Genomic DNA, 22,234 nt, shown 5'->3' with positions numbered 1-22,234 from the left:
TGATAAGTAGAGAAATATCACTAGGACGTTTGGGATTAACAGTGACAGGGGGTTTGTTGGGGACTACATACAATGGGATAGCATACTTCACAAATTGTTAGGATCAACTATGGTGCATGCAAGTGGACCTTTTTGGTAAGAATATTTTCTAGAAGGATTTAGAGTTGCGAGTTGACTCCACATTGCTGAACAGTCTCTTTTGTGTTTATAAAGGAGGCACTGGTATTTCTTCTTCCCGAGGATGGTTTGATAAACCTTTTGGATTAACTTGGCTTTATTGGGTCTGTGAATGAGGATATATTTGGTTAATCCGTGGAACTTTTTGCAGCCTGCATCATACCAACAATTTTGAGGATAGAGAGCATGCATAGTGCAGGAGCAGGTGTAATTGAAACTGGGGAAATGATACGAACACAGTGCCAACAATTTGAATGCCCACACACAAGAGAACATAAGAGATCAAGTATGCGAGTACAGGAGTTGAGATTGCTAAACTATACACATTCTGTACACTCGTTTGTATTACTATATATAAAATACACAATTAAGGCAGAGTGATCAATTTAGACCATCCCCTAGAAGAGATAAGGATAAATTACAAAATAGAGAAGTACAATATACTATATGTTAAAATATGTTCACTAGGCTAAGTCAATCATGAGCTTCATGACAGGTTGTGGGTTTCATATATATGGGGAAAACTGGTTTTATGACGTGCCATGTATTTCTTATCAAAAGAGTAGTCAGTGCTTAGTACTGGATTGGTATAGGTGAGAGTGGGTAGGGGGCCATGTGAGGTTGATTTGGAGGGATCTGAAAGGAGATCATTCATAATTGGTTGGAGGGGTAGGGGGCAGTAGGTACCTGAATATTCGGAGCAAAGGACTCATTAGCTAGTGCCCAACAAATAATCGACCACTCACACTACTCCAACAAAAGGAAAGCAGGTGTACCTCCAAGAATGAGGAAGTGATCGGTGCCATTTAGGACCACACAAATTTGAGAATGCAAACTACATTTGTCCAGAATATTAAAAGTAGTTTCAGGGATTCTAAACAGCTAAGGGCTAGGCACCTAGAAGTAGTGAAAATCAGATGCATAAGAGTATGTGAGTGTTGAGGAGAGCCTATATAATACAGGAGATGGATGTTCGCTACATGCTTGTTTTGATATATTGGATGGAACTGGTTTAGATGATCTATATTATGAGAGTTAAAGCATCAGCGATTTACTGATTTGATAACAGAGAAAAGTCAGGTGTGAGAGCAGTGAATGACAGTTACCGTCCATAAGCGTACATGGAGAGCAGGGTATGATATATGTTAACCAAAAAAAAATCACTCTATAAACCACTTGGATATCAAAAATGATATTAGTGGAAAATTGGCATTATGAAGGTGGTGGAGGCAAATACATGTTGCTGTTATAATTGCACATGGTAGTCATCTTATTATTGTTGCCCTTAAAGAGATGCACATCAGTTTTAATCTGACAGTCGATCAAACATCCCGACCACAATAGGTTAACTCCGGTCCTGCTCCATCCATTGTCACAGGTTAGGCATCCAAGTTTGAGTGAAAGCTATTTAACCACCAACGTAAATTTGGATGGTAGCCATAATTTTGAGATTGCCTGTATGGTCTTTCTTTATTGAAACTTTGGGTTAAAGTTTTCAACTTGCTTTTATAGAGAGGTGTTTCTTGTGCAAATTAAAATTGAATTGGTATGACAATGGCTAAATTCTTTCTATCGAATTCTTATTCGTACAATAATGTTGTTTTGCTGACTGTTGATTAACGAAGGCCGATTGTTTTTTTGCTTCTGCCCGTCAAATACTAATATGCCGCTATTATTTCTCACAAATGCTATACTGTGTCGAATAAATATGCTGCTTGTCAAATACTGTTGCCGACACCGCTTGAGAGATATTTCCGGGCTGCCAAATTTCCTCGTCTAGAGGGTATACATATGAAATTTCTACTGCCATAAACGGGAAGAGCCACCGTTTTGTATGAAGGGTTGCCTTCTGGGTGGAATTGCTGGGAATGATTATGGCTGCTACTAAAACATCAGATACTGTTGCCATCAATCGTCCGTCTGATTTATGTCTGGTGCTGGTCGAAATGATTTCGTTGCATAATATTTCATCCGCAATCCCCTCTTGAGAGCCGTCGAATAATTCAAATGTATTCGCCTTTTCAAATGATACTTTTTTTTTTTAAAGTTTCAATGTTAGAAACCTTTACAAAATTTATTTGCTTTTTCAACTTTCCCTTATTTTTTTTTCAAAACCAAATAACTTATAATTCATCACTTGACTGTCTTTTGATTTAATTCCTTTCGTGCGGAACTGAGATAACTCTGAACCTTTGTGCCAAAGTCTGTCTCGGCATGATTATTTGATGTTTCTTGAGAAATTGTGTGCTCTGATACCAGCATTAGAAATTTGAAAACAGAAGCACACATGAACGAGAAGGTATCTTTATTAAATTTGGAGTCGGGGATTCACAAGATTTGTTATGTTAGCAGTGAACTTTTATAGCCTAACATTAATAACCTTTATTAAACACTGACATAATGTACTAACAAAGGTTGGGTCACCTAGTTATTAATTGTGAACCATATCACATCAAATTATTTTCATGTCACCATTTTCACAGTTTGAGTTGTTCAGAACAACTTGTTCTTTCCAGACATGTAGCCGTGATTTCTTATAATGCAAAGGATGATACAGACTGTCTCATCTTAGGAGGCCAAAAATCCTTAATATACATTCAAAATGTTACAAGCAGTCAACATATAGCAAGTGAAGTTGCAATTCTCTTAGAGGAGTTTGTCTATAGTCTGTAGTTCGACAACTCAGGTGAGCTATTTGAGAAATAGTTCAAAATGTTACGAGCAGTCAATGTCTAACAGGTAAGTGGAGTTGCAATTCTAGTGGAGGAGTTAGTCTATAGTCTGTAAGAGACTTATTTTACAACTCAGGCAGCCTATTTGAGAAATCCTAGATTGGTATTGTAATTGATGTAATCTGAAAACTTTATTGGCATTGAGAGAGTAACTTTACTTGAATGTCATGTACGATTCTTGTGTATGCTTTTTCTTTGATGTCCTTATTTTTGTGAGATGAGTATTATTGATATGGTATGATAATCGATGTGGATATTTATTTGACAAACTGATCTTCGTATTGTGTGGTAAACGCAGTGGAACCTTCCGACAAATCTGTTGAAATAATGAGGAAATTTTCTGAACAATATGCTCGCCGGTCGGACACATACTTTTGTGTTGATAAAGCAGTTACTTCTGTTGTTATTAAGGTCAACATCAATAACCTTGAATTTCCATATTTGAGTTTGGATATTACTGTGGGGTAATCAACTACTCAGTCAGTAGATGAACAATACATCTATAATACAATTTGAGAGCACCTAACTAAATATTTTTCTGTGCTTGTTGCAGTTCTATTAGCTGCCTACATAGAAAACTAAGTGAAACCTATCAACTCTAGTCATCTCATTAAAAAATTAATGAAGTTCAAAATCTGGTGATCTGATTTTGAATTTTCTTGATTAATATCGCAGTAAAAGGAATATCTCTATCAAGAAAAGTAATGTGTGGCAGCGTGCATCACTATAGAGATGTGGTTTACAATATGTTTTTTGTGAGTAGTATATTTTCAGGCCTTGTTCATGGAGATGGCATGTATCAATATGCTTTATATTAAATAGGCAATTACATTACCTTTTTCTGAGGAAAACCTTATGGGGAAATACAAGTGATGTTTCCCCATATTCCCTAGTAAACGTGTCAGCATAGACTGGTGTGCCTAACCAAGGGGAATTTGAACCAGGCACTTGCTGGCACAGAACTAGGCAAAAGCAACATTGGTAACAATTGATTGAACTAACCCCTTGGGTCTTTCTTTTTACAATGAAAATCTCTTCAGAAAACCCAAGGGATGCTTCCCCATATCCCTGGATGGCAGCCCTAGTAAACCCCTTGGCATAGACTACTGTGCCACCTAGTGGGATTTGAACTGAGCACCTGCTATCATAGAAGTTTAGAACTAACCAAATGCCCAACAACATTGGTGACAACTAATTGAGTTAACCCCCGGGCTTCAAACATGTTTAGAACATCTTGTACTGCCCTCAAGCCCTTAAGCGAAAGTGAGATTGCTGATGCTGTTTCGCCCCAGTCTGCCCATAATGGTCAAACACGTCACAAGCGGGATTTGAACACGAGTGGGTGAAAACAACTTCTCTTCTTAACCACCAAGCAAGAGCCAATTGACTAAAGTTTTGGAAACATTTTGTCCCACCTTCAAGCACTTAAGCAAGAGTGAAATTGCTGGTACATTGTCTACCTCAACCAGCCAATGAGTGGCAAACATGTCACAAGCAGGATTTGAACCTAGGTGAGGAGGATAACTACTTCTCCTATAACCACCCATTGCTCAATCTAGATCAAATTGACTATTGGCAATTACACTACTTGGCGGTTGAAGATGTTTTCTTTTGTTAGAAGTTGATTGCTAATGTAGATAAGATAAGATAATTATATTAATGTCCGATGAATGACCACAAAAGTAGGTTAGTAGGATTGAAGAGTGCAACTAATATGAATAAAATATGGGAGTGCAAGTGCAACTTTTAGAGATGATAAAGAAATAAACCTATATAACATTAGAACATATGTAGGGGTGGCAGGACCAGGAGGGGCTATCCTTTGTCCTGCTGAACAAATAGAGATACAATATGCTTGGGGTCTAGGTATACAACTAACAACCAAACTGAATATCTAGCTCTTTGGCAAGGATTAGAATTAGCAATAGCAAGGAAAATTTCTAAAATTATGGTGTTTGGGGATTCATTGATTGTAATTCGGCAGGTGTGGAAAGCAAAGGGGTTGCACAATTCTGGCCTCTCTCCTATCTTGCAAATGATTGCTTTACAAACACAACATTTTGAACAAACTGATTTTTTCCATGTGTACAAGCAACTGAACACATCAGTTGACACATTGGCAAATAGAGGGACTATGTTAGCACAAGGGTCTTTAGAATTGGAGCATAGGTTGATTGTAAATTCTCCTCTACCATGAAAACAATGAACAAAATTTTTGGACAAAAAACTATTTATAAAGGCTTGAGCAACTGAATAAATGATCAAGCATATAATGTGGAGGACTCCCCATCCGTTTAATCATCCAACAATTGGACACAGGCTCACATCCTAGCGTTGGCAATGAAGAAATGGTGGCTCCCATTAACTCTCTAGCCACACAAATCAACAGAGTGTCAGAGACACACCCTTGTCCAAATCATCGTAACATTTGGCAAAGGAATGAAGCCTCGTGCAAGCACAAGTGGCCACCGATTTTAATATTTCAAGCCGAGATTTGGAATATATAGGTGGGGAACGCGTCGATGCATGCAATTTACAGAATAGAGTTAATCCTTTTCTCCCACTGTATCATTTAACAATCACCTAAGGGAATTCGACAAGATTTTGGCATGGATTCGATTTTAATGCTTTAGGGTGGAGGAACAGACGCAAAGGACGTTATATGAGGCTTGGCGATGTTCGTATTCGAACTCGCGCTGCATTGTTGTTGAGTGCTTGCTACTGCCAGCTACTGCGAGTGTTAACTCTTGGAAATCGAGCAGTGCAACATAGGCTTATTATGAAGGATTTGGGGATTTCATCTAGTGGGAACGAGCAGGTCGAAATGAAATTGCTTTTGGAAAGATTGTTGGAGGCACTGGAGGGGCTGTTGAATTGTTGGAATTTCTAAGTTTAACCCGTTAGAAATTCTTCCTGTACTATTTGGTTTATTTCTTCCTACTTGTTTAATTACTTAACAAGTTATTTACCATGTAAATACTGAAAATAAACACAAGTACAGTATCAACATCTACAGATCATCAACTAAAAGAAAACAAGCACACAAGTGACACCGTTATTTTTGGACCAATGTCCCCGGAAAAACCCAATGCAGGAAAACCAATGTATCTATTCAAAGGGTTATATTATTATGCAGTTTATTAGAGTACAACTGGGTGCCTAAACTGGCTCACTCGATAGAGAAAAATATACGACAACAATACCTCTATATCTGGAAATTTCAAAAAACCTGTCCCATAGAAACCCTCTCCGGCACAACTGAAGCTCAGCACTGGCCCTTCTGGCCTCTGCGTCAGCCCCAAGACTCTCTGCGTCAGCTCTCTGAGGCATTGCGCAGCCTCTGGGAGCCTTTGCGTCACTCCCTCTGCCCTCTGCGTGGATGACGCAGTCCCTCTAGGCTCTGCGCTACCTCTGCTGGGCTCTACGTAGCCTGGACTGACTGCTGCTCTCGCTCTCTTTGCTTTTGTGCTGGTCTCCCAGTATTGTCCCTGCCTCTCTGCGTCGTACTCACTGCCCCTCGCTACTGATCACTGATTCAACTTTGCTTAGTAACCCCGCTCTAGAAAAATGAATGACTCATCACTCTAGTGTATTCTCCAACTGACCCTCAAGCCTCCTCTTATACTTTTCTCGTTGGTCCATCAATGGCCGAGATTAAATCTCTAATCAACGACTAAGATTAGGTTTGGCTTGATCCATGACTTTTGGAACCTTCTAACCCAGTTTTATATTAATACCCATTAATATTTTATTTTTCCGAAGTTTAGACTTAGGAACTCCATTAAAAATATTAATTATTTTAATATCTCCCAAACCGGGTACAATCTGTCCAAACCATTTATGGGTCTTGGAGATCTCATGTGCTTTAGCTTGTCGACCAATTTTCATGGCTAGAACACATTCGATGCTACCCCAAATCAACACTCCCTATCAGTGAGGACTCTGCTCTAATAATACTCCTCACTGAGCATCACCCTGATTATTCGACACCGATCCCTGTGTTGATGCTAGGCATCCCCGCCCAACATCCTTTGCACTGCTGCATCCTTTACTGCTGCCCATGGCCCTGCCACTGCCACTGCTACTACTGCATCTGTACGACAGTTCCCTCTGTATTCGTGCTGCTGTTGGTCCATCCTCCCAGCATTGCATCTGCACTACATCCCCTCTCATCATGCTGCATCGTGCTACTGCTCTGCAACTCAGTTATTGAGAAGTAAGTAACTGATCCACCCAACTTCTGACATCCCTTGTCAGGCTAGAAACACTCCCGATGCTGAAGCTCCCTCTACTGACCCCTGCACTGCTGCAACAACTCCCTGCATCTAGCACCGTTGCACACCTCTCTATGCCATACTGCGCTGGTGCAACACTCCCGTGCCTCTTGCATTGTTGCAGCCTGCTAGCCTCATGCTATTCGGGGACTCCTGCACTGTAGCACTCTCTGCCTCTTCATCCGCATCCATCTCTACCGACATCCATCAGTCCTTGCTACTCCTCTTCGAGGCTCCCATAGCAACGTATAATCCAAGAGGTTGGGTACCTCAAGGACCCTGCCCCTCATCGCTTGTAGTTCGTTTGACTACATCTCGATGTCTCCCCACTTCTTCTCAAGTGGCACATGAGCACTCATGGCACAATCGTCATCCTCCTCAACTTCTTTCTTTTCCTTCGCTGGTGCTGCCTTCGAGTCCGAAGCCTCTCCCTTACTCTTCTTCCTAGGAAACTGCTTCGCAAAATGAACCAGTTCCCCACAATGGAAGCACTTGACCTTGGAGAGGTCCTTCTTCTTCCTCTTCTCCTACTTTCCCGCAGATGCGAGAGCTGCATCCTCTTCCTCTTCCTTCTTGATCCTGACCACTTTCCCGCTATTCCCCGCCTTGATCAATCACCTGATCTCCTCTTGGTGAAGAGCCGCCCACAGTTCTTCCCAATCTGGAAGACTCGCCCTGCCCAGTATGCTCTGGACAAATGTCTCCCACTCCTCGGAGACTGCGTTAAGTGCGGTCCTCACCAACATCTCCTCATCAGGTGTGGCTCCTATGGAAGTTAGCTGGTCCCGGATCTCCTTCAATCGATTGAGGAAGTGATCTATCTGCTCCCCCTTCTGCATCTGGTATGATCGCAGCTAATTCTCAAGTAACATGTTCCTCTGCACGGAAGTATGCTGGTACAATTTCTTCAGGGCTTCCCACATCTCATTTGCCGTTTCCTTCTCGGCAATATGTTGGACCACATGATCCTTGACCCCATCAAGGATGATGCACTTCCCCCTGGCCATTGCCTCCTCGTACTTCTCATTTACAACTGGGTCAACTGGATCGCTACTATTTTCAAGGCGAAGTCCTTGATGGATATCTGTTTAGAATGGACAAGATCCTGGCCTTCCAGACCACAAAGTTGGACGCTTCGTCCAGCCTGCCCTGATCTCTTAGCCCATTCACGATCATCTCGCTGCTCTTCTGTCGACTCTTGCGAGTCTCTCTACTTCCCTCCTGGAAGTTCTCGGTTCGACTCCTCCTAAGTCTCTCTACTTCCGTCTAGAAGTTCTCCTCTGGACTCCCTCTGAGTCCCGATTTCCCTCCTGGAAATTCTTTTGCCAACGTCAAGTTGCCCCACTCCAATTGTTTGTGCAACTGCACCACTGATTCGGATTCCTTGACTAGAAATCCGCCTCGGCAGCAACTCCCTCCTCCTTGGTCTTGCCCTGTTAGGTACTGTTCTGGTCATAGTACCCCACTAGCTTTGCTCCGCAAATTACCAACAACCTCCTATGCCCCAGCAACTGAAGGATTGAGCCACTTGGCTCTGCGCAATCCCAACACCGACAAATCAACTCCCTCAGCCAACTGCGTCAGCTCTCCTGACCTCTGCATGGCTCTGCGTGAGCCTGATTTTGCCTCTCTCAGCCTTTGCACTGGCCTCTCTCTGGCCCAGACTGATGACGCAATCCCTCTGTGTCACTCCTTCCTCTGTCGCCTTCTGCAAGGATCAACTTTGTCTCTCGGGACAGCTGAATCTATTGCAAATGCTTTGCTTGGTTGATGCCTTCAGTTTTCCTGTGATCTGCAACCACGCTTTGATACCATGTTGGAATTTCTAAGTTTAACCTGTTAGAAATTCTTCCTGTACTATCTGGTTTATTTCTTCCTACTTGTTTATTTGCTTAACAAGTTATTTACCATGTAAATACTGAAAATAAACACAAGTACAGTATCAACATCTACAGATCATCAACTAAAAGAAAACAAGCACACAAGTGACACCATTATTTTTGGACCAATGTCCCCAGAAAAAATCCAATGCGGGAAAACCAGTGCATCTATTCAGAGGGTTGTATTATTATGCGGTTTATTAGAGTACAACTGGGTGCCTAAACTGGCTCACCCGATAGAGAAAAATATACGACAACAATACCTCTATATCCAGAAACAGGTATTCAAAAAACCTGTCCCATAGAAACCCTCTCCGGCACAACTAAAGCTCAGCACTGACCCTTCTGGCCTCTGCGTCAGCCTCTTGCTGACCTGCGTCAGCTCTCTGAGGCACTGCGCAACCCTCACCCTCTGGCCCTCTGCGTGGATGACGCAGTCTCTCTGGTCTCTGCGCTACCTCTGCTGGGCTCTGCGTAGCCTGGACTGACTGCTGCTCTCGCTCTCTCTGCTGTTGTGCTGGTCTCCTAGTATTGTCGTTGCCTCTCTGCCTCGTACTCACTGCCCCTCGCTGTTGATCACTGATTCAACTTGCTTAGTAACCCCGCTTTAGCAAAATGAATCACTGATCACTCTAGTGTATTCTCCAACTGACCTCAAGCCTTCTCTTATACTTTTCTCCTTGGTCCATCAATGGCTAAGATTAAATCTCTAATCAACAGCTAAGATTGGATTTGGCTTGATCCATGACTTTTGGAACCTTCTAACCCAGTTTTATATTAATGCCCATTAATATTTTATTTTTCCTAAGTTTAGACTTAGGAACTCCATTAAAAATATTAATTATTTTAATATCTCCCAAACTGGGTACAATCTGTCCAAACCATTTCTGGGCCTTGGAGATCTCATGTGCTTTAGCGTCTCGACCAATTTTCATGGCTAGAACACATCCGATGCTACCCCAAATCAACACTCCCTATTAACGAGAACTTTGCTCTAGTAATACTCCTCATTGAGCATCACCATGATTATCCGACACCAATCCCTGTGCTGATGCTAGGCCTCCCCGCCCAACATCGTCTGCACTGCTGTATCCTTTACTGCTGCCCATGGCCCTGCCACTGCCACTTCTGCATCCATACGGAAATTGCCTCTGTATTCGTGCTGTTGTTGGTCCATCCTCCCAGCACTGCATCTGCACTGCATCCCCTCTCATCATGTTGCATCGTGCTACTGCTCTGCAACTCAGTTACTGAGAAGTAAGTAACTGATCCACCCAACTTCTGACATCCCTTGTCAGGCTAGAAACACTCCCGATGCTAAAGCTCCCTCTGCCTCTAACAAGTGCTCCCTCTACTGACCTCTGCGCCGCTGCAACAACTCCCTGCATCTAGCACCGTTGCACACCTCTTCGTGCCATCCTGCACTGGTGCAACACTCCCGTGCCTCTTGCATTGTTGCAGCCTGCTAGCCTTGCGCTATCTGGGGACTCCTGCACTGTAGCACTCTCTGCTGCTTCATCCGCATCCGTCTCTATTGACATCCATTAGTCCTTGCTACTCCTCTTCGAGGCTCCCGTAGCAACATATAATCCAAGAGGTTGGGTACCTCAAGGATCCTGCCCCATCGCTTGTAGTCCGTCTGACTACATCTCGATGTCTCCACACTTCTTCTCAAGTGGCACATGAGCACTCATGGCACAATCATCATCCTCCTCAACTTCTTTCTCCGCCTTCGCTGGTGCTGCCTTCGAGTCCAAAGCCTCTCCCTTACTCTTCTTCCCAGGACACTGGTTCGCAAAATGACCCAATTCTCCACAATGGAAGCACTTGACCTTGGAGAGGTCCTTCTTCTTCCTCTTCTCCTGCTTTCTCGCAGATGCCAGAGCCGCATCCTCTTCCTCTTCCTTCTTGATCCTGACCACTTTCCCGCTACTCCCCGCCTTGCTCAACCGCCTGATCTCCTCTTGGCGAAGAGCCGCCCACAGTTCTTCCCAATCTGGAAGACTCACCCTCCCCAATATGCTCTGGACAAATGTCTCCCACTCCTCGGATACTGTGTTAAGTGCGGTCCTCACCAACATTTCCTCATCAGGTGTGGCTCCTATGGAACTTAGCTGGTCCCGGATCTCCTTCAATCGACCGAGGAAGTGATCTATCTGCTCCCCCTTCTGCATCTGGTATGACCGTAGCTGATTCTCAACATGTTCCTCTGCACGAAAGATACTAGTACAATTTCTTCAGGGCTTCCCACTGCTCATTTGCCGTTTCCTTCTCGGCAATATGTTGGACCACATGATCCTTGACCCCATCAAGGATGATGCACTTTGCCCTGACCATTGCCTCTTCATACTTCTCATTTTCAACTGGGTCAACTGGGATCACCACTATTTTCAAGGCGAAGTCCTTGATGCGATATCTGTTTAGAATGGACAAGATCCTGGCCTTCCAGACCACAAAGTTGGATGCTTCGTCCAGCCTGTTCTGATCTCTTAGCCCATTCACGACCATCTCGCTACTCTTCTGTCGACTCCTGCGAATCTCTCTACTTCCCTCCTGGAAGCTCTCGGTTCGACTCCTCCTGAGTCTCTCTACTTCCGTCTAGAAGTTCTCCTCTGGACTCCCTCTGAGTCCCAATTTCCCTCCTGGAAATTCTTTTGCCAACGTCAAGTTACCCCACTCCAATCGTCTGTGCAACTGCACCATTGATCCGGATTCCTTGGCTAGAAATCCGTCGCGGCAGCAACTCCCTCCTCCTTAGTCTTGCCCTGTTAGGTACTGTTCTGACTATAGTACCCCACCAGCTTTGCTCCGCAAATTACCAACAACCTTCTATGCCCCAACAACTGAAGGATTGAGCCACTTGGCTCTGCGCAATCCCGACACCGGCAAATCAACTCCCTCAGCCAATTGCGTTAGCCCTCCTGGCCTCTGCATGGCTCTGCGTGAGCCTGATTTTGCCTCTCTCAGCCTTTGCGCTGACCTCTTTCTGGCCCAGACTGATGGCGCAATCCCTCTGCGTCACTCCTTCCTCTGTGACCTTCTGCAAGGATCAACTCTATCTCTCGGGACAGCTGAATCTGCTGCAAATGCTCTGCTCGGTTGATGCCTTTAGTTTTCCTGTGATCTGCAACCATGCTCTGATACCATGTTGGAATTTCTAAGTTTAACCCGTTAGAAATTCTTCCTATACTATCTGGTTTATTTCTTCCTACTTGTTTAATTACTTAACAAGTTATTTACCATGTAAATACTGAAAATAAACACAATTAGAGTATCAATATCTACAAATCATCAACTGAAAGAAAACAAGCACACAAGTGACACATTATTTTTGGACCAATGTCCTCGGAAAAAACCCAATGCGGGAAAATTGGTGCATCTATTTAGAGGGTTATATTATTATGCAGTTTATCAGAATACAATTGGGTGCCTAAACTGGCTCACCTGATAGAGGAAAATATACGACAACAATACCTCTATATCCGGAAACAAGCATTCAGAAAACCTGTCCCACAGAAACCCTCTCTGGCACAACTGAAACTCAGCGTTGGCCCTTCTAGCCTCTGCGTCAGCCTCCTGTTGACCTGTGTCAGCCCCAAGACTTTCTGAGTTAGCTCTCTGAGGCACTGCGCAGCCTCTGCGTCACTCCCTCTGCCCTCTGCGTGGATGACGTAGTCTCTCTGGGCTCTGCGTAGCCTGGACTGATTGCTGCTCTCGCTCTCTCTGCTTCTGTGCTGGTCTCCCAGTATTGTCCCTGCCTCTCTGCCTCGTACTCACTGCCCCTCGCTGTTGATCACTGATTCAACTTTGCTTAGCAACCCTGCTCTAGCAAAATGAATCACTAATCACTCTCGTGTATTCTTCAACTGACCCTCAAGCCTCCTCTTACAGTTTTCTCGTTGGTCCATCAATGATCGAGATCAAATCTCTAATCAACGGTGTTGTCGCGCGGATTGACACGACAACGCTCAGACCGGGGGCTGTCACTCTGATCCTCGATCCCTCCGTTTAAGCCTGTCTCCCACGGCTAAGGGGGGTAGACCCTGTGAGATGATGAAAGCCAAATGCCAAGCAATTTGGCTGGGAGACACGATGCACTAAAATGATTTTGTTAATTTGGTGGACCAGTGCCTTATGAAATTGACCTTTTAAATGAAAACCTGCTAGATGATGTAAGAAAGTAAACCATGCAAAGTAATCATCTATCATCAGATAACAAGGACTGCTTAAATGCTCAGTAAAACCACGAAGTCCCAAAATGACCAAAACTCAATATTGATATCCAGGAAATAAGAAAATACTAATGCAATCACAAATCATTTATCAGACACCATTTTTAAGACAATCAATCATGTACAGGTAAAACCTTCATTCCGCATTTATAAATTCGAATCTTAGCCTGATAATTTCCTGGAAACTGCTGGATTTTGGCAAAAGAGAAAATTTCAATTTTTTTTTTTTTTTGAAACAAAATCCCAAAATGAAAATCTATAAGCTATTGATCTAAAACTAAACTATTTTAAAAGATGAAACCAAATCCTAAAAAAAATTACAAATCCTCTTTTTATTTTTTTTTTATTTTTTATTTTTTTTTTGAAAATGAAAACTAAAAAAAATCTAAACTAAGAAAATAATTTAAAACTATATTTGAATCTAAATAAAATACAACCTAGCTTGCAGAATAAATTAAATTCTAAATACCATCTATACTACCCTTTTTTTTTTTTTATTTATTAAACAAAAACCTAAAGAAGAGAAAAATTTAAATCCTGCAAAGCTAACTCTAAATTCCTAAAAAAAAAAAAGATTTAAAAGAAAATAAAATGAGACTTTATTAAAAATAATTCCAAAGCCCAATTCGTGGGTCAAACTGGCATACGTGACCACATTAACGTTTACGCCCAACAAAGAAAACGAAGGTAATGAAACAGCAGTTGAACCAGCACGCGGGGATGGAAGCCAGAAAGGTCTGCGTGACAATACGGGGCTGAAAGAAGGACGAGTGATCATATGCTGCGACGGGCTCAGCGTAAAACTCAAAAAAAATCAGAAAACCTACAGCTCAAAACGCGTCGACTTTACCCTAACGATAATGAACAACAAATGAAAGGGGCACGATAGGGTTTCATACACAGTTGACGGCGACAGTTGTTCTATGAAAGAGATACGCAGTTGAAACCAAACCGCAGGAGCATACGCCAAACCGTTAAGCGATGATATACCAGCCACCGGAGGGAGTAAATCTAAAACACGACGGCAACAATAAATCGTTTCAACGCAGCTGCACACAGATTTTCCTTAGATTTCCCAATAAATTACTGAGTTTTGGTTGGACTTGTCACTGGTGTGTTTTGTCAATTAGTTCGATGGCACATTTCTGTAGGTGTAACTTGTGATGTTTTGTCTCAAGTGTACATACAGTGCCAAGAATGTAAACCAGACCTCAAATCAGCAATTTATAGATAATATTGTGCTCAGAAATTGGCATTGACATGGAAATATAATGCATTAACATCAAGCTGGAACTTACACAATCATTTCATATTTATTGACAGAGGCTACAACAGTAAGGAAACAATGGAACCTGGTATACAAGACAGCGCAGTAAACTTCAATACAATGACCAGCTCCTTGTACGATATCCGTAGTGTAGTTTACTGGTGTTGTCCCCTTCAAATTTCAGTGTTTGACCCCTGCTACAGCCACATAACTTGCCACAAGAGAAACGCTGATATTTAGATCTGATGGGTTTTGCAGGGCTCAGCTCTCAAATAGCCCACGCATATGATAAAACAGCCACCCGTGAATAATGATGTATCTTGATTCAGAAAACGCAAGTAATCCTGCAAAAAAAAAGGGGCTCACCGATATATGCAAGAGTTTAAAGTGAAACCCTTCAAAATTTACCAAAAGTTACAGAAATTTACAGCTCTGACACAGCCGAATTTAGCAATAATTGCAGTAATATTTTCAATCTATCAGAAATTTGAACTTTACTGTGAGCAGAAAGAAAATTTCTCAATGTAAATCATGAAATAAACTTTAAAAAAGGATTAACCCAGGGCACAATCAGCTGGGCTCTGCACAGAACAGCCTGTGGGAGTCGGCTGGTTCAGCCCAGAACTTCCCCAAACGGCCACAAATACCCTGCACCTAAAGGTTTCCTGCACACTTCAAGCAAACATCAGCAAGAGGGCAAGAAATGCTGCTAGAATTCAAGGAATAATGGAGATACCTGCCATTATTCCAAAAAAAAACCTACAACATTCAAACCCTAGCACATGAGCAAGATACCTGTACCCACAATGCTCTGAAAACCAGCTATTATTTACTGCTGAAAACTAAAATATGCAGAAAAAATGAAAACCTCACAGCAATTCCAGAGAGTAACACCAGCCAGTTTTGAACCCCAAAGTCTTTTTATTAATCAGAAAATCAGATTACAAGAGAGCTTTCTTAGTATAGACTCACAGATCAGATAAACCTGTAAAATGACCCCCTAAGACCCTATAAGAAGGAAATGATCCCAACGGCTAGTTTTGGGTGATCCATGTAGAACTGATCTCGACCGTTGATGAGGATCAAGACATCTCTTGATCTCATCCGTCGATTTTATTTAAAAAATGATATTTTGCATGTGTTCACAAAAAATATTATTATTTTATTATTTAGGGTTTTTGCTTTGTTTTATGAATTTTTTTATTATTTTTTATTTTTTTATTTATTATTATTATTATTATTTTTTTTATTTTTTTAATTTTATTTTAATATTTTATTTATTTTCTAAATGGATCATTTGAACCAAACCGTTGGAAACATCCCCTAGGACCTAGGACCTAGGACTCATGAGGGGATTTAAACATTTCTCAACCCTCAAGACACATTACATCATGACTTTTACAATTTACATCTCAAGGGGACGAACCCACTTTAACATAGACCCTCATAAACCACCCAGTTCTGCGACACAACTATAATCTAGCAGATTAACACGCTAGGATTCTCCTAAAGTCCTAATAACAAAATGCATCCCGGCTTTGGGGTCGGGTTTGAAGGAAAACTCTGCCGATCCATGGATCGGTGAGACTAAAAACCTCCCGGGACACAGATCATCATTAGAAAGTTAGGTCCACCTAGGCAACTTTACATACATGACTCTGATCTGCTTAGATTATTTACAATTCAAACATGCAGACTGGGTTTACAACAAAAATGATCAAGTTGTCGATGACTGTAGGCTGGCACGGACATGTCGCTCAGGAGCTACCCTTCTCTGCCAACAGAAAGGAGGTGTACTGCATGGGTAGTTGACTAGTAGTGGTCAACAAACGGCTAAGATTAGATTTGGCTTGATCCATGACTTTTGGAACCTTCTAACCCAGTTTTATATTAATACCCATTAATATTTTATTTTTTCTAAGTTTAGACTTAGCAACTCCATTAAAAATATTAATTATTTTAATATCTCCCAAACCGGGTACAATCTGTCCAAACGATTTCTGGGTCTTAGAGATCTCATGCGCTTTAGCCTCTCCACCAATTTTCATGGCTAGAGCACATTCAATGCTACCACAAATCAACAGAATGCCCTGAAGCAAAAGAGTGCCTCAAATGAAATGGAAAGGAAGGCTTATCAACTGTTAATGGATACCAAATATGAATTGATGTAGAGCAAAATGGAACAATTTCAAGTCGAGATTCGTACATAATTGACAACCATGGACATCAGACTGGTAGAATTTAAAGACCACTTCAACAGAGGAGCTAAGTTTACTCTGGAAGAAAGTGAGACTAGCGAGGGACTGGTTAAGAAAAGGGCCAAAAAAGCTCGGGAGGTAGGAACAAGAAGCTAAGAAATGTTGAAGTTGAGCTGCAAGAAGTTGAAGTGGCAGGACTGCCATCTGCCAGATAAATTATCTTGTTTTGAAATTTTTTGATGTTATGTAGATAGAAACTGTTACTAGGAGTTTTTTGTAAGGAATATGGCAGGCATTTGTTTGGAATAGCTGGTAAAAATTGCCATAAGCACAGGTTTTCAATATTTTGGACTTCAGAATGTAGTATGATTATGGAACATGAAGAAAAATGTAAGGGTTTTGGGCCGGAAACCAGATTTTTATTTTAATATCAAAATACCTACCCGTCCCTTTGAAAAAAAGAACATTAGAACATGTGTATAAAACCATGACAAAGGTATGATGTTAGAAAACACTAAGTGAGTTTGGAGTCTGGACAACTCAAGAACTTGTCAAGAGAGAAAGTGAGAGAGAGATTGGACAATGAGGTTGTGATGTCAAGGTTCCTTGAGCTTGATGGCCAAGGACAAAGGGGCGAATTGGGCACTAGCTTACTGTCAGAATCCTCTGGAACCCTTAAGGGTGAGGGTGGGGGAGAAGGGGTCCTGTTACCCACCACCAATGGGTGACCCCTATAGGAGAGAATTTTCTCCTAGATTTGTCTTCATCCGACAGTCAACAGCCCCTTGCAGCCACCAGATAGCTTGATGTGCCACCATTCTCCACCACCTGAGCCAACTAATGTGCGCTCTCGCCCTTCTGTTATGGTTGTATGTTTGAAGGTGGGTCTTCCAACCCTGAAGGTATGACCTTTCATTATGTAATTGGGTGCTTAGGCTTGCTTTTCTTGGGCACGTTTGGACATGGATTAGTGGGGGGTTTCAACGAAAAGAATGGGCTTGGATTGTAGTCTTGTACCCTTGTCCCAATTTCGTGGTTAATCTTGTATCCTAGTCCCGTGGGATCTCTTCTATTGACTACTAGCTTTAGGATTGGCACTACATGGAAAATACTAATTTTGGTTCTGTGATCCCGCTTCCCGACACCATATAATTCACTCCTCTTCGTTCATTATAACCTCTTTCACACTTTTCCCATCCGAGTCTACAGTTGTCCATTAGGTCCACAAGGTGTTAGCCTCCCCCTCCCCTTGTCCACTCTTTGGGTTGAGCCTGGAATGATGACCCGGAGGTTGTTGCAGCGAAAAAGAAAGTTAAAAGCATAATTTGGCCACTTACAATAGGAAATGTACCACAAAATGTGTGATATTCCCACTTACCAAATGTTGCTAAATAAGAATACAATTTTGCTCAATTTTGATAATTTTTGGATTCTCAACTTCGAAGAAGTGGGTTGGAGAACCCCGCTTTCAATTTTGGCTAGGGAAAGCACTCACATAAGAAAAAGAAGGCAAATCGAACACATAGTGGTTAGTGGGGGCCACCCCAAGTGGGAAATACGCTCCGCTTGGACAATTCGTGCTTTTTGGAGGACAACATCGATGCATGGGACCTACATGGGGAGAAGGCAACTCAAGGATAAATAGAGGGAGCACACATCATTTTAGGACTTTTGACACTTAGACAAACTCACTCACCTAGCACTCTTGAGCTGCTGAGCCAAGTCTGCAAGTGTTGTTTAGCACAAGAGGTTTCTAGGGAGAAATCTCAACTCTTCTTTGGTGGACTCCGAGTGTCATCCTAGGAGAGCCATTGTTGTGTGGTGGAGCTGTTTTGGAGGTGTTTCCTCAGGCAAATTCGTGGTTATCTGGAGCAGTGTGGGCGCAGAAAGTAGCTACGCTTTCCTAGGGAGAGCGAGTTACATTGTAGCATTCCTTCCAGGCTTTGAGGGGTCATCACTAAGGGGAATTAGCAACAATTTTGCAGAGTTTAGCTGGGGGTTTGGAGAGGCCACTCTTCAGGCCGAATCCTTCTCTTCTGGGCTAGCGCAGAAGTGTCTTGCTTGGGGCCTGCATAGTTCTTGGTGGAGGTTGTTCATTGTGGGGGTTTGGTTGGTGATTTGGGAGTGAGTTGGTTGGGGAACTTGAGGAGAAATTCAAGGGGAATACTCAACAATTTTTGGAGGCAGTAAGTAGCAACATTTCCAGGTGGGTCGAATTACCCAACACTTGAAGGAGGATATGAAAATTGGGGGTAATTTCGGGGGTCTGAACTAGGCCAAACCCTTTCTAGGTTTTGGTGGGTTATTTGAGAAGAGTCCGTGGTTAATTTCTCGAAATTTTCTGAACACTAGAAGTGGGTCAAACAACAGTTCTACTTCAGCCAACAATGTAGTTTGCCAGGGCCAGCACAGAATTCAGAAGGGATTGAAGTTCCAGCATCCAGGCATTCATCTTCTCCACTTGGGACTTGTTTAGCTTGCCTTGGGGAAGCCCAGGTGCACTCATTTCATACTTATGTATACCCCCACTGATTTATAATAAAATGGCCCAGTTGGCGCAGTTTTCTGGTGCATTTATGGATGATTAATTTTACGTGGGTTTTGTGTTGCATGTACATTTGCATGCTTTGTTTATCAATGTTGATTTTCCATTAGGAATATTACAGTGGTATCAGAGCTCTGATCTTGGCTCAGTTATGGGGATTGATTATATGACCTTGGTGGACAAGCAGAATGTTACCTACTAGAGTTAGAGGTACCAGAGTAGGGAAAGGGAGTTGGAAATCATCCCTGACATTGCGACCCGAGAGCAAGCAATGGTGGAGGTAGATATGGGGGAGCCGAAGAGCGAAGAGGAGGCAATGTTTGATAACCTCTTGGGGGATGATTTTAGGGGTGTCCTATCCTTTAGAGATTTTTGCTAGCTCAAACAAGATGAGAAGGGCATGGGCACATGGGGGTCCAACACCCAAAAATCAGAGCTACAACATACCATAGGGAGGATGTACCTCACCACTTTTGATGGGTCTTCCAAGTGCACTCCTAGGGCTTGGGTAGAGAAGATGGACACATATTTCCAGCTCAACCGGATGACAGAGGTGGAGGCCATCAAGATGTCTACATTACACTTGGAGGTGGAGGCCCACGATTGGTGGTTCCATGCGCTGACTATGCTTGGGCATGCTGGCATAACTTCTTATGAGGACTTCACACGGAGGGTTGTGGAGCATTTTGACAGGAGAGACCCAAAAGCACACTTTAGAGAGCTAACACAACTCAAACAAATCGGCAACCCCGAGCATTACATATTAGATTTTTTGAGGGTATCTGTGATGGTGCCAGGCTTGTTTGATGCTAGGAGGGTTTACACTTTTGTGGAGTGTTTGCTTGAGCCCTTGCGTGGTTTGGTGAGATCTTGCAGACCAACCACACTGTGGGAGGCAGTGACTTGTGCTCGGGATTTGCAGGATGCAATTCCCAAGACTAGGGCACCGATTCCACCATGAGCTCCTTTCCCTCCTGGGCGTTGTGACACTAGGGCCCCACCACCAAGAGCTAACCAAGGGCGTGGACAGTTGGATGAGGAGACTAGGAGAGACCTCTGGAGGAGGAAACTGTGCTTCACTTGCCAGGAGCCTTGGGCACCAGGCCATAGATGCACCACGGGCAAGGCCCAGTACATCGAGGTCTTCTCTGATATCGATAAGGAGGATAATGTAGAGCCGGAGGTATATGGAGGTGATAGTGAGCCACATACAGCAGGGGGACCACCACCACCACCACCACCGCTTGGAGGAGCACCTTTCGCACCTGCTGGGGGAGTGCTTGCTTCATTGCATGGGGTTCCCAGATATTTGACCCTGAGGACCTGAGGCATCGTGCAGGGGTAGCATGTCTTAGTTTTGGTAGACAGTGGGCCCACCCACAACTTCATTGATGCGTAGATGGTGTAGAGGAGGGGTATCACCATGCGGGAGTTTGAGGGTTTTTCCGTCCTTGTGCCAGGGGATAGGACCATGCAGTGCACACGATATGTCCCCTCTTTGATAGTGACCATGGGGAATTACTCAGTGACTGACCACTTCTTCGTGGTGGATGTACCAGACACCAATGTGGTGATGGGTGTCCAGTGGCTTTACTCTCTTGGGCAAGTGACCACAAATTGGTGGAAGCTGGAGATGGAGTTCACAGGGCCAGATGGGAAGTTGGTTATCTTGATGGGCATGCACTCATACCCACCATAGGCAGTCTCGACACACCAGATGGAGGCTGAATTGAGGCATGGAGACATTGAGTGAGCAGTGGAGCTTAGGATTTCGGAGGCTGGAGGCCAACCCCAACCCCCACATCCAGACATTCAGACCATCCTAGATAGGTACCCCGCACTGTTTGGAGACATCCCACCAGGGCGACCACTTGACAAAGTGTTTGAGCACACTATTGAGCTAGAGCCGAGGGTACATGCAGTCTTCACAACCCCCTATAGACATCCCAAGGCTTTATTGGGATGAGATTGAGCGAGCCATTCAGGAGTTGCTGTCATTGGGACAGATCAGGCTTAGCTCTAGCCCCTTCTCTTCATCAGTTGTTCTGGTGATGAAGAAGGACAATACACTACACATGTGCATTGATTACAGAGCTCTCAATAAGAAGACTCTGAAGAATTGGTACCCTATTCCCCGTATAGATGAGCTAATGGATGAGCTTAGACAAGCCAAGTACTTCTCTAAGATAGATTTACGTTCGGGGTACCACCAGATCGGGGAGAGGGATCAGGATATCCCCAATACAACATTCAGATGTCACTATGGCCTCTTCAAGTTCTTGGTTATGTCCTTTGGGCTGATTAACGCTCCTGCTACCTCCCAGTCTTGCATGAACCACATGTTCCACAAGCAATTAGGTAGGTTTATGTTGGTGTTTTTCGATGACATACTAATCTACAATAGGACATGGGAGGAGCACTTGCAACATCTAGAGGTGCTTAGTATTTTGGAGGGGCAACAATTCTATGCGAAGCTGTCCAAGTGCAAGTTTGGGTTGACAAAGATGCTCTACTTGGGGCATATTATTGGGGAGGATGGAGTGCGGGTGCATGAGGAGAAGATTAGGGCTATCCGGGATTGGCCAGTGCCTCAGATTGTGACTGAACTGAGGGTATTTGTGGGCATCTGCACCTACTATGCGAAGTTTGTTAAGGGCTTCTCACAGCTAGTGACACCCCTCACATATCTGACCAGGAATTGGGCGTTTTCATGGACAGACAGGGCACATGCAACATTTGAGCACCTCGAGGAGGTGATGAGTAGTTGTCCGGTGTTGGCGCTACCCGATTTCACACAACCGTTCACCTTGGAGTGCGATGCATCAGGTGAAGGCATTAGCACTGTATTGTCTCAGGGACGCCACACGATAACTTTCAAGAGTCGGAAGCTCCTTAGTCATGAGAGACTGTACTCGATCTATGACAAGGA

At 43.3% G+C, this 22,234-nt stretch overlaps 1 protein-coding gene across 3 annotated transcripts in view; it reads left to right on the top strand.

Annotated features, from left to right (window-relative positions):
* LOC149206839 (ferredoxin-thioredoxin reductase catalytic chain, chloroplastic-like) overlaps nt 1-22,234 on the top strand; it is a 225,414-nt gene that overhangs the window by 57,697 nt on the left and 145,483 nt on the right. For all 3 annotated transcript variants that reach the window (XM_089395596.1, XM_089395598.1, XM_089395597.1), the window contains exon 2: nt 3,208-3,320. In XM_089395596.1, the coding sequence (XP_089251722.1) occupies nt 3,208-3,320 (113 nt within the window). The remainder of the gene's footprint in view (nt 1-3,207; nt 3,321-22,234) is intronic.

The sequence above is a fragment of the Pinus tabuliformis genome, chromosome 1_2, assembly GCF_031772625.1.
Source record: "Pinus tabuliformis cultivar Carrire ecotype Pingquan chromosome 1_2, CPIR1, whole genome shotgun sequence".
Lineage (NCBI taxonomy): Eukaryota > Viridiplantae > Streptophyta > Pinopsida > Pinales > Pinaceae > Pinus > Pinus tabuliformis.
This window is presented reverse-complemented; position numbering and strand designations above follow the sequence as displayed.